Raw genomic sequence first — 14442 nt, forward strand, 5'->3', positions numbered from 1 at the left:
CTCAAAATTCTCAAGTGAGGCTTCAACAGTACGTGAACCTAGAAATTCCAGATGTTCAAGCTGGATTTAGAAAAGGCAGAGGAACCAGAGATCAAATGGCCAACATCCGCTGGATCATTGAAAAAGCAAGAGAGTTCCAGAAAAACATCTATTTCTGCTTTATTGACTATGCCAAAGCCTTTGACTGTGTGGATCAAAATAAACTGTGGAAAATTTTGAAGGAGATATGAATACCAGACCACCTGACCTGCCTCTTGAGAAACCTGTATGCAGGTCAGGAAGCAACAATTAGAACTGGACATGGAACAACAGACTGGTTCCAAATAGGAAAAGGAGTACATCAAGGCTGTATATTGTCACCCTGCTTATTTAATTTATATGCAGAGTACATCATGAGAAATGCTGGGCTGGAAGAAGCACAAGCTGGAATCAAGATTGCCGGGAGAAATATCAATAACCTCAGATATGCAGATGATACCACCCTTATGGCAGAAAGTGAAGAGGAACTAAAGAGCCTCTTGATGAAAGTGAAAGAGGACAGTGAAAAAGTTGGCTTAAAGCTCAACATTCAGAAAACTAAGATCATGGCATCCGGTCCTATCACTTCATGGCAACTAGATGGGGAAACAGTGCAAACAGTGGCTGACTTTATTTTGGGGGGTTCCAAAATCACTGCAGATGGCAATTGCAGTCATGAAATTAAAAGACTCTTACTCCTTGGATGGAAAGTTATGACCAATCTAGACAGCATATTCAAAAGCAGAGACATTACTTTGTCAACAAAGGTCCATCTAGTCAAGGCTATGGTTTTTCCAGTAGTCATGTACGGAACTGAGAGTTGGACTATAAAGAAAGCTGAGCGCCGAAGAATTGATGCTTTTGAACTGTGGTGTTGGAGAAGACTCTTGAGAGTCCCTTGGACTGCAAGGAGATCCAACCAGTCCATCCTAAAGGAGATCAGTCCTGGGTGTTCATTGGAAGGACTGATGTTGAAGCTGAAACTCCAATACTTTGGCTACCTGATGTGAAGAGCTGACTCATTTGAAAAAACCCTGATGCTGGCAAAGATTGAGGGCAGGAGGAGAAGGGGACGATAGAGGATGAGATGGTTGGATGGCATCACCGACTCAATAGACATGGGTTTGGGTAGACTCTGGCAGTTGGTGATGGATAGGGAGGCCTGGCATGCTGCAGTTCATGGGGTCCCATATAGTTGGACACGACTGAGCGACTGAACTGAACTGAACTGAATAGGAAAGAACAAAACAGCCCAGGAAGAAAACCTTAGAGTAAAGCCCTTGGAAGATAAGTTCCACACGTCGGCTCAGAGCTCCCAGCAAAATTTTTAGCACCTCACTCTTAAAAACAGGAGGAGAAGGGCACGACAGAAGATGAGACAGTTGGATGACATCACCAACTAGGTGGACATGAGTTTGAGCAGGCTCTGGGAGATGGTGATGGACAGGGAAGTCTGGCATGCTGCAGTCATGGGGTTGCAAAGAGTTGGACATGATTGAGTGACTAAACTGAATTCACTCTTTAATATGAGACCAAACAGAGTAAAGAACAACATGGGAGAAAGAGAAACTACACAGGGAGAAGACATCCTTTAAAGTATGTATCAGTCATATCCTAATAGAGATCAACAAGATGTGGCAGACTGGCTATAAAACTGAAAAGACTGAGAATACCAAGTATTGGTGAGGGCATAGAGAAACTGGAGCCTTCATACTCTGCTGTTAGTGCAAATGGTAGTCACTCTGGAAAATAGTTTGGCAATTACTTATTAAGTTCAATATACACATTATATGACCCAGCAATCTCACTCCTAGGTATTTATCTAAAACAAGGAAATCATATATTCCTATAAAGATTTTTTCACAAATGTCTGTAGCAGTTTATAGTAGTGAAAACCTAGAAATAACCCTAATTGTATCAAATGGTGAATGGATAAACAGAATGTAGTACATCTATATAAAGGAATACTACTCATTAGTAATAAGAAATAACCACTGATACATACAACACCATGAATGCATCTCTAAAACCTTATGCTGAGTGAAAAAAACCTGAAGAAAATGGCTACATATTGTATGTTTCCATTCATATGGCTTTCTGGAAAAGGTAAAACTATGGGGCAAAAAGCAGATAAGTGATTGCCAGGGACTAGGGGAAAGAGGAGAGGTTAAACTTCAAGGGATGGAAAAGAATTTGTGGAAGCAAGGGAAATATTCTATACCTTGACTGTCTGAGTGGTTACATTACTGTACATGTTTGTCCAACTTCATCAAACTATATACCAATAAAGTATCAGTTTTACTGCAAATAAATTTTATACCTCAATACATCTGACTTATTTTAAAAAGATATGGTACTCATGAAACATGAATAGGAAGTTATTTTTAAAAAGAGTTATTTGGAAAACAAAAAAAAATGTTTTGGGAAATTAAAAATATGACAGTGGAACTGAAAAACAACGGAAGGACTTGGAGCTAAAGTGAGGAAATCTGCCAGAAAGTAGCACAAAACAAAGAGGAGAAAAATGGGTGTTGGGGGAAAGAATAGGATAATTAAAAGATCTGTCCAGTAGAGTCAATATCTAAACAATAGCCATTATGGAGAAAGGAAAGAGAAAATAATGGAGGAATCATCCAAGAAGTAATGCAAGAAAATTTCCCAGAATGAAAGGACATAAGTTTCTAGATTCAGAGGATCCTCCAAGTGCCTGGCACAATAGGGAAATATAGTCCCACACTAAGACTCATCGTTGTGAAAAGAAGGAACACTGAACACATACCAAAGGCCCCAAAAGCCTCTAGAAAAGAAAAAAGGGAAGATTTCAAAACATGAATTAAAAATCAGATTTCTCGAGCTTGGTAGGAATGGCTATAAGACAATGGAGCAATTCTCTCAAACTGTTGAAGGAAAATAATATCCAACCTGGATACCTATATTCAGATAAATACCAATTCAGAATGAGCATAGAAAACAGGCATTTTCAGACATGCAATGACTCAAAACATTTACCTCCCATGAGCTCTCTCTCACGAAGTAACTGGAGAATGTGCTCCTCCAAAATGTAGGAGTAAATCAGGAAAGCAAAAGGCAAAGGATCCAGAAATAGGAGAGTCAACATAAGAAAGGCGTAAAGGGAATTACAGGATGATGCTAAGTGGAGATTTCAGGACAACAGCAGCTCACAGAACTACCAGTGCAGATAGAGATTCCAGGTCTCCAGGACAGTGAAATGAGAGAAGATTTGACACTAGAAGTGTATGAGGGTTAACAGCGGTAAATACACTTCACAAAAACTGAATAATGAGAAAACAAGATGACTACTAATTCCAAAGAAGTTAAAAAGTTGTGCTGAAAGGAAAATATAATTACAGTATTTTGCATGGCTCAACCACGTTATGATAATCTAGACATTGCATACTGATCTTACCAAAATGATGATAGAACTTGTTTAAGGAAGTGTGCTTGGATTTAGTGAGTGGAGACAGTGAAAAAGAACTACAGATTCATCTTCCATGGTATGAAGTCAGTAACACCTCAAACTGAAAAATCAACAAGGAGCAGTATATTCATAGTATTTAGCAATAGAGAGATAAATACCATCCCCCTCCCCAAAACAAAAGACTGACCCTGGAAAGTAGAAAATTGGGGGAAGGAGTTGTGAAGGATTTTTTTCATAGCAAGCTATGAACTATCTGACTTTTTAAACTATGTACTGTGATAAAAATTTTTTTTTAATTTACAATCTTGCTATTTCCACTCCACACTCTAACAGGCATAGCCTGAAAATCATATGCTCAAGCTTTTTTTTTCAGTTGCATCAAAAAAGACAGATCAGAGCCCTGAAGCCTTCCAGAGTATCCCACATATCTATCTGAACGTATACATGTCATGTGAATATCTATGAATCCAACCTTCCTTGTAATCCCAGAAACCCAACACACACTGAGGTCTCCTTTACCATTTCTTGTTCACCACTTGATAGAAGACCACATGCTTACCTCCATGCATGGCATCAACTCGGATCTTCAGTTGGCCGGGCCCGGTCAGCAAACTCTTGATGGCGTTAAAGTCAAAAATGGTCCGAAGGAGGTTGAGATAGATATCCACTGGGTCCACTATCTCCACTATGGATAGGAAAGCCAGAGGAGACACCAATGACTATCCATGAGGGATTCTTGGAAGCATAAAAAAGCATGAAATTCTGATCACAATCCCATCATAACCCCACACATTTTCATGGGAAGCAAAGTGCCCATTTGCAGAGAAAATCACAAAGCACAATCAAGATGCTACAAACTTCGCAGATGATTAAATGGTATAAAAAATATCAAGTTGCAAATTCTTCTTTGCAAGTGCAAAATCAACCACAAGAAGAAAGTAATTAAGATAAAACTATGCCTATTGTCCCCACTCTTCTCATTCCACCACCTCCCTCCCACAAACTGCAAACACCTCGATGCTAAGAGGCATCTTGGCAAAACCCGTTGCCTCTCCTGTGGGGACTGGCTAAAAAATAACTCAGCTGGCCTGAAACAATTCAAGAAGTAACCTCAGCAGTGACCCCTACTTTCTAAATGCCATGGTACCAAGCAGATTCAGGTTCTGAATTGGTGATAAAGGATATTTTTCTGAGTTTGTGTAAAGTTTCCCATGTGCCCAGTCTATTACCAGGTTCAGGGTGAGTGCCAGATATTTAGAAATCTTCATTAAACATACATGCTCTCTTGCACCACCCAATGACCAGACAACCAAATCAAGTCTTTTCCATTTATTTCACAGATTCATAAAACCCAGAATACATCATACTTTTCAAACTTGGTGATCAGTACATAATTAGTAACCAGAAAATATTTTTCCCAGAAATAATAAATATTTTATTTCAGGCACTAAAATTTGTCCATGAGCTCTGCTTTTGAAATTTGTAGTTAAATTTTGAAACTTATGTATGCTGTTTTTCAAATTTTTCAAACACATACTACTTTGGAACCTTGAAACATTTAAACCTGCACTAAAGATATTACCAATCCACCTTTAATAATTTTTAGTAAATCTAGGTGTAATATTTAGTGGGTGAGATTTTATATGTAACATGAAAATATCCCTTCATCTGGTCAAATACACACTAAAAATACTTTCATTGCACTTAAATCAAGTGCAATATAATATAATAACTTTTTCAAGAACACAGATAGTTTTTAATCATCTTTAATAGGAGGAGGATATTAATCTATGCTCAGTTGTGTCTGACTCTGCAACCCTATAAACTATAGCCCACCAGGCTCCTCTGTCCATGGGATTCTCCAGGCAAAAATACTGGAGTGGGTTGCCATTTCCTTCTCCAAAGGATCTTCCTGACTCAGGGATCAAACCTGCATGTCCTGCGTCTCCTGTATTACAGGTGGATTCTTTACCACTGAGCCACCAGGGAAGCCCATACTAATCTATAAAATAAATTAATTAAAAGTTTATACAAAATACATCTAAAAATTATTAACATAGTGTACGTTACATATATTTTATCACAATAAAAAATTAATCTATAAAATGAAAGGTTACGGCTTGTGAATATGTTTGAAATTTTACTATCTCTACAACATAGCATAATATTTTTGGCAATTTCATTCTGGGTCTAACTTTTAAACTACTTGCCTAAATACATTTGGTATTTATAGCAGGTAAGTAGCATTAATACCAAACAAAAATGCAAAAAAACAAGGAAGCAAGTAGATTTCCATGAAAACTGAAAGCTCACATCACATAGTTCTTGCTCTTCATCCTTTAAGATGAAATGCCAAAGACTAAATTGTTTCCAATTAACTCAAGCCTTGCTCAACATTTAAATAGCAAGAATACAGCACATAAATTATCCCAATCGTTTTCCAATTCTTGAGACCAGGGAATGTCTCCCTCTACCTCATGGTGTCTGCAGCCCTGTAGAAAACTCACCAAGCGAGCAATGTAGCTGGAACAGTGGTCCTGAATCTGAGCCACCAAAGATCTGGGTCTCTTGGACAACTAATACAACTGTGAAGATTCAATCAACCAACAAAATTTCTTCCTGACAATATAATAATACCTGCTTTTTCTGTCATCTTATTTTCCAGTACATCCACACATATGTAATCAAGTATACTTAAATCACTTAGTTAAATAAAATATCCCTTGCTTTTAGCTGTCAAGCCATTGTGTGTATGAATACTCCCAACTAGATTAATAAAATCAGGAATCATTGCATCCTGTAAGTATCACATGGCTTTCAATTAACTTCTGCTCACTAGCTAAGCAAGCAATTGACTCAAAATCTTCCAATAAAACTGGAAGAGTTGGCCCAACACTGTGTCTCCAAATAGTATATTTCAAGCTCCTCTCTGTCCCTAAAATACCATGTGGCCATGAACTAGGTATTTCACCTTTTGAACTGAATAAATTACTTGTAAAATAAGGATACCATCTTAATACAAACTGGATTTAAGCTGATAGAGGCACTGAAGGAGTTAAAAAAAAAAGTTTGTTTTATTGCTACTTGTATGCCTTCTAGGAGAAAGCAACAGGATAAAATAGAGGGTGAATAATAATATGCATTTACTTGGTATTAATGTTATTACATGGTCCAATACTAATCTACAAATTGAAAGGTTAAATCTGAGGACTTAGAAATTTTATTCACTCTACCATACAGGATAATACTTTTGGCAACTTCATCCTGGTTTTCAATTTTTGAACCATTTTCCTAAATCCATTTGGTACTTAGTGAATTCCTTTGTAAAATCTTCTATCATGGAGCATGGTATAGAGCAGGTGGTCAACCGTGAATTGAATCAAGATAAACTACATGATCCTAGCTTGGAAAAGAAACACCTATCTTCCATGGGAAATTTCAATAACTCCATTACCTTGTTGGGTCTCTTTTTAATTATCTAAAGTATTTCAGCATCTTCACCTTAATTGCTTAGAAAAGTAAAGACATGTGTTGGCAATTCACAGTCTATTCTTGGAACACTGTAAAAGAGTCAGCCGTGAAATGTTCCCTATGTCAAAAATGATAGAATTTGGAAAGCAGTTGTTGAAAGTTGCCAGTTCCAAATATCTTGGCTGCTCTCATTTTCCTCCGCACCACACTCAGTTTATATCTATTTATCAAGTGCCACTCCTAAAATTGATAATTCCATCACTTTTGTATGTGCTCTCCTCTGAAGAAAAAATGTCACCTCCATCCACAGAGTTCTAATTTTCTTCAAAATACAATTTCCCAATTACCTCTAAATGGTTTGAATTTGTTCTCCAGGTCAAATTCTTGTCTTCCTAGTCGAGACAGGTCAATTCGCAAATCAGGGCATATAGTGTATTCTTCGATTGTTTTGCTGATTTGGTAGATTTTGTCTGAGACGACATCTGGAGCAGGACCTAAAATTGGAAAATAATATGCCACCAAAAATAAATTTGCATAAAAAATAAATCAGAGAAATGTTAGCTCTTCCTCCACCAAGCAGGAGCAAGATTTCTTTGTGTTCTAGACAACAGTCAACAGTTCACAGTTCAAATGGCTTCAGTATTTCTTATCCATCCACTCTGGAGGAAACGGGGCCAGCCTCACCTGTTCCATGCAGGCCAATAACCCACATGTTGCTTTGTTTTAATCCACTTCTAAGCAATGAGACGTCTTCCCTAAAAATAGTTGCACACCTGCCAGGGAGACCCGGTTATGTCATCAGCTTTATTCAGGATATGAGACACAAACAGGATATGCATTTGACAGAAGTGAGGGACTCCAGGGTTAAACTGCAGCCTCCCAAGTGCACCCAGAGAAAGTATGACTTCTACTCCCAGGTCTGCTGCCTATTTGGTGTATAAGTTGACCAGGGTACGTTAGTTTTCCCAACTCATACTCTCTAGTGACTCCCAAGTTTTCAAAGTGAAGTTTAAAATATCTGATGCACATCTTCACAAGGTCAAGTTGACAATTAAGGTGAAGTGATAGGCTTTAAATGAATTGAACATAAAATCAATAGCTGTCCTCCTTTTTCTTTTTAATTTTTATATCTTACTGCAAGCTACTTTGGATTTTTTGCAGTAAGTTTGGGAATCAAGTAAATAAGTAGATTGAAGATCTAAAATATAAATGATTGACAGATAGATAGCTTTGTGTATTGATCTCACTCACTAGTTACAATTTTCCATTGAACTGCAATTGTTTCTTGATTTCTCTTCTATCCCAGCCCTTAGAACTATGCTATTCAATTCAATAGCCTCTAGCCACATGTGGCTCTTGAACACTTGAAATATGACTAGTTATACTGACATGTGCTATAATTATAAAATACACACCAAATTTTGAATAGTATAAAACCAGAATAGATTATATTCATAATTTTATAGTAACATGTTGAAGTGATAATATTTTGGATATATCAAGTGAAATAAAATATTTTATTCATTTCATCTGCTTCTTTTTACTATTTTATGTGGCTACTAGAAAATTTTTAATTACATGTATGGCTTACAATATATTTCTATTAGACAGTGCTGCCTTAGAATATAGCACGGTAGTTGCTATTTTAGTCACTAAGTTATGTCCAACTCTTCATGACCCCATGGATTGTAGCCCTCCAGGCTCCTCTGCCCATGGGATTTTCCAGGCAAGAATACTGGAGTGTGTTGCCATTTCCTTCTCAAAGGGATCTTCCTGACCCAGAGATCAAACGTGAATCTCCTGCATTGGCAGGAGAATTCTTTACCACTGAGCCACCAGGGAAGCCCATTTCACTGTTATCACCTCCCAAAAAGGTTCCTTGAACATATAAAAAGGAATAATTACCAAACTCATCAAGCTGCATACGTTAAATATGTACAGGTTTTTAATATATCAATTACACCTCAATGAAGTGGGGAGAGAGGGGAAAGGAATAGCAATAGCACCATTTCACTGGATGGAAAAAAGCCTAATATATTTTAATACCCCCATGTTCTTCTACAGGAAAAGTGAAGTCCACAAAGAAATAAACATAGTCCTTCTCAACTTCACTCCTTACATTTTTCATTCTTTTGCAAAACTTAAAAAATTCAATAGAGTTACTTATCTTTGCATTTTTTTTAAGCTTTCCAGATGACACATGAATATCCCTCAGGTACTGCGTTATGTTCTTGGGATACTTCCATCACATTTTAAAAGTCTCTGTCTGAGTTTGTTATGCCAAAGCACACGGATTTCCAAAAGTAAAACAAGTTGTAACCAGCTAGATGCTGCTCAGTCAGCCATGCTGATAACCTCTGAGGTCATCAAAATCCTTTGTATCTCTTTGAGTGAGTGAGTGAAGTAGCTCAGTCACGTCTGACTCTTTGCGACCCCGTGGATGGTAACCTACCAGGCTCCTCCATCCATGGGATTCTCCAGCAAGAATACTGGAGTGGGTTGCCATTCCCTTCTCCATTGTTATCTCTTTACATCCTCCCAGTTCTTAACATCTTCCGCTCCAATGACTTCTTCTTCATTTAAGTCAGTTCCTAGTACAGTCATGCCAGAAACTGTCTCTTGAAATTCTTATTTCAAAAATATCAAATTTGAGTATCTTCATTCCACAAATTCCTAATCTTCTATCTACCCTACTTCTACTCCATACTCCTGCTGAACCTGCTCTCCATTCCTATACAGAAGTCCATCATCACTTGATTACTCCCAGACTATTGGTCCATTCTCATTTCACTGGTTTATTATCCCAGAAGGACGCTATGGTCTAGCATTTGAGCCTTTCTGTTCGTTGTTAGAATAATAAGACAAGCCAACATTTGTTGAAATTTACACATAACACATTTCATGCCTTATGTGGAATTTAGCACACACAAAAAGTATATGAAGTGAGAACTATTAATATCTTCATTTTCCAAATAAGGAAACTGAACTTGGAAGAGATGACTTTAAGCAAGGTCACATCACTGGTATAACAGAGGGTGGGTTTGAATCCTAAGAGTCTAATGTCAACTCAGACATTCTTAACAACTACCAGCTCTCCTGCTGCTCTGCCGTGCCCACACTGTCATTCCCCACCACCATCATCTGCTCCACTGCTGCCATTACCAGACTCCCATGTGCTGCTGAAGGCAGTCGTGAAACAATCCAAACTGGTTACCCCAAAGAATGAGGCTGCTTAAGTTTACCTTGATCCCCACAATTCCTCAGGTATCCTCAACAAATTCCCCAGAGGACCTTTTAGAAAACATCTCTATTTATCCCAAGTCCCTTAGCTATCCTTGCTCCATTATCTTCAGTACAGTTCAGTTGCTCAGTTATGTCCGACTCTTTGCAACCCCGTGGACTGCAGCACACCAGGCCTCCCTGTCCATCACCAACTCCGGAGCTTGCTCAAACTCATGTCCATTGAGTCAGTGATGCCATCCAACCATCTTATTCTCTGTCATCCCCGTCTCTTCCTGCCTTCAATCTTTCCCAGCATTAGGGTGTTTTCCAAGGAGTCAGTTCTTTGCATCAGGTGGCCAAAGTATTGGAATTTCAGCTTCAGCATCAGTTCTTCCAATGAATATTCAGGACTGATTTCCTTTTCCTTAGGACTGACAAATTTGACAGGCAACATTTCCTCCTTTTCCTTTACAAGAGGGATAAGCAACTCTTTCCCAAAGTTTCCATTCTATACCCCTCTAGATGCTTCTTTCCCCCAGCTCTGCCTTTTCACTCAGAAGTTCTGCCCACTTCTTGGAATCTAGGTTCCAAATGAGCTCCACAACTCATGACTTCTGTGATACTGGTCAAGTTTTTTAAGCCACTTTTATTCCTCAGTGACTTCATCAGGCTGTTATGAGGATTAAATGAGAACATGTATGTAAAGTTCCGAGTATGTAGCTTGGTACACTCTAAGTATTTAAAAAAGTATTTTTATTATTGATTCCTTTTGTCCTCTAGCATCTTCTCCCCTATTTACAAACATGCTCAGAAAAGTCCTGTTCCATAAATAATTTAAAAGCAACATAGCTTTAGATGTGTCCTATTTCTCTGGATGTACCTACCAATTCTGTAGACATTTTGCCTTTTAACTTATTCCATGAGATGTATCTGTATGACACTCAATGGAAGAGATGACTGTGTGCAACTTGCAACTTCGGATGAAAGATGTCATGATAAAACTCACTCTAAGCAGGAAGAAGCCAACTGAATCTCTCCATGCTAGCAGGAATGTTAGTCTCATTAATGACACCAAGACATGTAAACATGAAGAAATAAATGTAAAAGGAAAGACTTTCAACATAGTTAAAGGCTAAATGATAAATTCAACCCTCTTCACCTATTCAGGATATGACTGAGCAAGTCTCATAACCTCCTGAAATTCAGTCTAAAAAATGGTTATTTAAATAGTATCTTTTCCTTTTATACCTCACAAATTATCAACAGAGATGACTGGAATTCTCTTATAAGATATTCAGTCAGATATTAATTCAAATATTTAAATACATTATTTAGTTTAGCAACTTTTATATTACTTATATATTACATTTCATTGCCATATTCTGAGTACATGAAATGTCCTATATTATAAGTATATAGAATACCTGCACTTTGCATATTTTTTCCTGAAATATTCAGTAGCTTCTGCAAGACTAAATGTTGGCCCAAGGTGTGCTTTTTGGTGAAGCAGGGTTTCTTGAATCATACCTTCAAAAATAAGGCTCTTCATAAAAGGTTGTTTTTTTTTTTTAAACACTTGACTTGAGTAACATTCTTTCTTTGAATAATATCCAAAATGGCTGCAAGGAGGGGGCAATCATGTACTTCCCTTTCAAGATGTGCTACTGTGCCTGGGCCAGGAATGCTTCCTAAGGGCAACAGTTGTTGGTTAAAATTCAGCTCCCACCCACATATACATGAAGACTTAGTGTTCTAGATTAAAAGAGATTTAAGAGACTTAAAAACCAAATGCAACGCATGGTTCTGGGACAAAACTTGGCTTTAACAAAGCAGATGTAAACAACATTTGGGGGACACTCAGAAAATTTTAAATATAGATGAGATTTTAGATGACATTAGAGAATTACTGATTTTTGTTAGGTATGATCATATAGTTATACAGAAATACATCTTTATTTTAAAGAGATGTAGTCAGAAATATTTAAGCCTTCATGCTGTAATTTACCTTAAAAGTCTTTAGGGGAAAAAAGCAAATGGAAAAACAGTAAGGAATATATGGTATCCATTTATTATTATCCTTCCTACCCTACATTTTATACATGTTCAAAAATGTTTTAATTCACCCTTATACACATATCCCACCCCACTAGGACTTCTAAACTGTCCATGCTCATTCACTACAGTTGTGTCTGATTCTTGTGATCCCATGAACTGTAGCTGCCAGGCTCCTCTGTCCATGGGATTCTCCAAGCAAGAATACTAGAGTGGGTTGCTATGCCCTCCTTCAGGGGATCTTCCGACCCAGGGATCAAACCAGGGTCTCCTCAGTCTCCTGCACTGCAGACAGATTCTTTACCACTGGCCCACCAGGGAAGCCCTTCTAAACTATAAATTTCTATAAATACAAGAAAAAGTGAAATAATTCTAAGCAGGTTAGTAAGAGAAAGTCAACACTATAGGAAAGGGAGAAGGTAGGACTTATGCTAAGAAGTCCTCTGTCTGCCAATGTGACCTTGAGCAAACAGCCTCTCAGGGCTTTGATCTGTCTATTTGTAAAATGATGGGAATCATCTAAATGACTCTGAGGGTCTGCTTCAACTTTAAAATCCAGGGTCCTTCCATGTCAGATAAGCAACAGTATTCAACCATTTCACTGTGCTGAGGAGTGCAGGGGACCAAGAGACTAAATGGGTATAAGACCCCATTGTGCCCCTTCCTTGTCACATCACCTGAGGCAACATGATGCTTAATTTTACATGTCAGCTTGCTTGTGTCACAGACAGCCCAGATGTTCAGTTAAATGTTACTCTGAGTATGTCTGTGAGGGGTTTCTGGATGAGATTAACAGTAGACTGAGTGAAGCAGACTGCCCTCCCCAGCATGGCTGGGCCTCACCTACCCCACCAAAGGCATGGACAAAACAAAAAGCCTGAGGAAGGGAGAGTTCACTTTCCACCTGACACACTGGTGCCGCTCGGCTTTCAGACATGGACTCAGACTGCAACTTACACCATCAGCTCTGTTGCTTCTCAGGCCTGCAGACTCAGACCAGACCTATATCATCCACTCTCCTGGAAAGATCTTGGCACTTCATAGCCTCCATAATCACATAAGCCAATTCATTCAAATAAATCTCTTTCTAGATCTTCCTGGACTTACAAGTTACATTCTGACTAACCCATTGTAAACTGAAAATATCATAAGTCAAAAATGCATTTAATACACCTAACATCGTGGCTTAGCCTAACCTATCATAAGAATGCTGAGAACACCTTGGTAGTCTACAGTTGTACAAAATCATCTATCCTGAAGCCTGTTTTATAGGAAAGTGCTGAATATCTCATTTAATTTATCAAATACTGTACTGAAAGAGAACAACAGAATGGGTGCAAAGTGAAAGTGAAGCTCACTCAGTCGTGTCTGACTCTTTGTCACTCCATGGACTGTATAGAATTCTCCAGGCCAGAATACTGGAGTGGGTAGCCTTTCCCTTCTCCAGAGGATCTTCCCAACCCAGGGATCAAACCCAGGTCTCCCACACTGCAGGCAGATACTTTACCAGCTGAGCCACAAGGGAAGCCCAAGAATACTAGAGTGGGTAGCCTGTCCCTTCTCCAGCAGATCTTCCCGACCCAGGAATCAAACAAGGGTCTCCTGCCTTGCAGGCAGATTCTTTACCAACTGAGCTGAATGGGTACAGAGCAGTTGTAAATGTACTGGTTGTTTACCCTTGTGATCGGGTAGGAGCTGCACTTGCTGCCCAGCATCACGAGAGAGAATTATACAGCATTATTAGCCGAGGAAAAGATCAAAATTTGAAATTCCAGTGAAACAAGGTTTCTACTGAATGCATATTGCTTTTATACTATAAAGTATAAAGTCAAAAAAATCTTTAAATCAAACCATCATTAAGTTGGAGACAATCTATATGTCCTACTGGTTCTGCTTCTCTGGAAAACCCTGACTACTACAGGTACCTCACTAGACTTTTCTGAGCCATTCCCTCTCTGCCTTGCTTATATGACATCATGGGGTCATTGTAAGACCATGATATAAGAGGAAAGAAACCATGACAATTAAGGCATATTCTGAACCACATACCTCCATTGGCAACATTAAACTTCACTCCAAACTCTCCTCCTGGTCCTCCAGGGCAGTGGCTGGCTGTCAGGATGATTCCACCAGCTGCCTTGATCTTTCTGATAATGCAGGACACAGCAGGCGTCGACAAGATGCCATTCTGTCCAATGATCAGTCGACCAATCTAGATTAGCCAGAAAAAAAAAAAAAAT

At 38.5% G+C, this 14442-nt stretch overlaps 1 protein-coding gene across 1 annotated transcript in view; it reads right to left on the reverse strand.

Annotated features, from left to right (window-relative positions):
- PGM5 (phosphoglucomutase 5) overlaps window positions 1-14442 on the reverse strand; it is a 210992-nt gene that overhangs the window by 174598 nt on the left and 21952 nt on the right. Inside the window, exons 2-4 of the mRNA XM_010860669.1 lie at window positions 14252-14414; window positions 7276-7422; window positions 4017-4142 (exon numbers count right to left, since the gene is read on the reverse strand). Coding sequence (XP_010858971.1) covers window positions 4017-4142; window positions 7276-7422; window positions 14252-14414 — 436 coding nt within the window. The remainder of the gene's footprint in view (window positions 1-4016; window positions 4143-7275; window positions 7423-14251; window positions 14415-14442) is intronic.

The sequence above is a fragment of the Bison bison genome, unplaced genomic scaffold, assembly GCF_000754665.1.
Source record: "Bison bison bison isolate TAMUID 2011002044 unplaced genomic scaffold, Bison_UMD1.0 scf7180017864469, whole genome shotgun sequence".
Taxonomy (NCBI): Eukaryota; Metazoa; Chordata; class Mammalia; order Artiodactyla; family Bovidae; genus Bison; species Bison bison.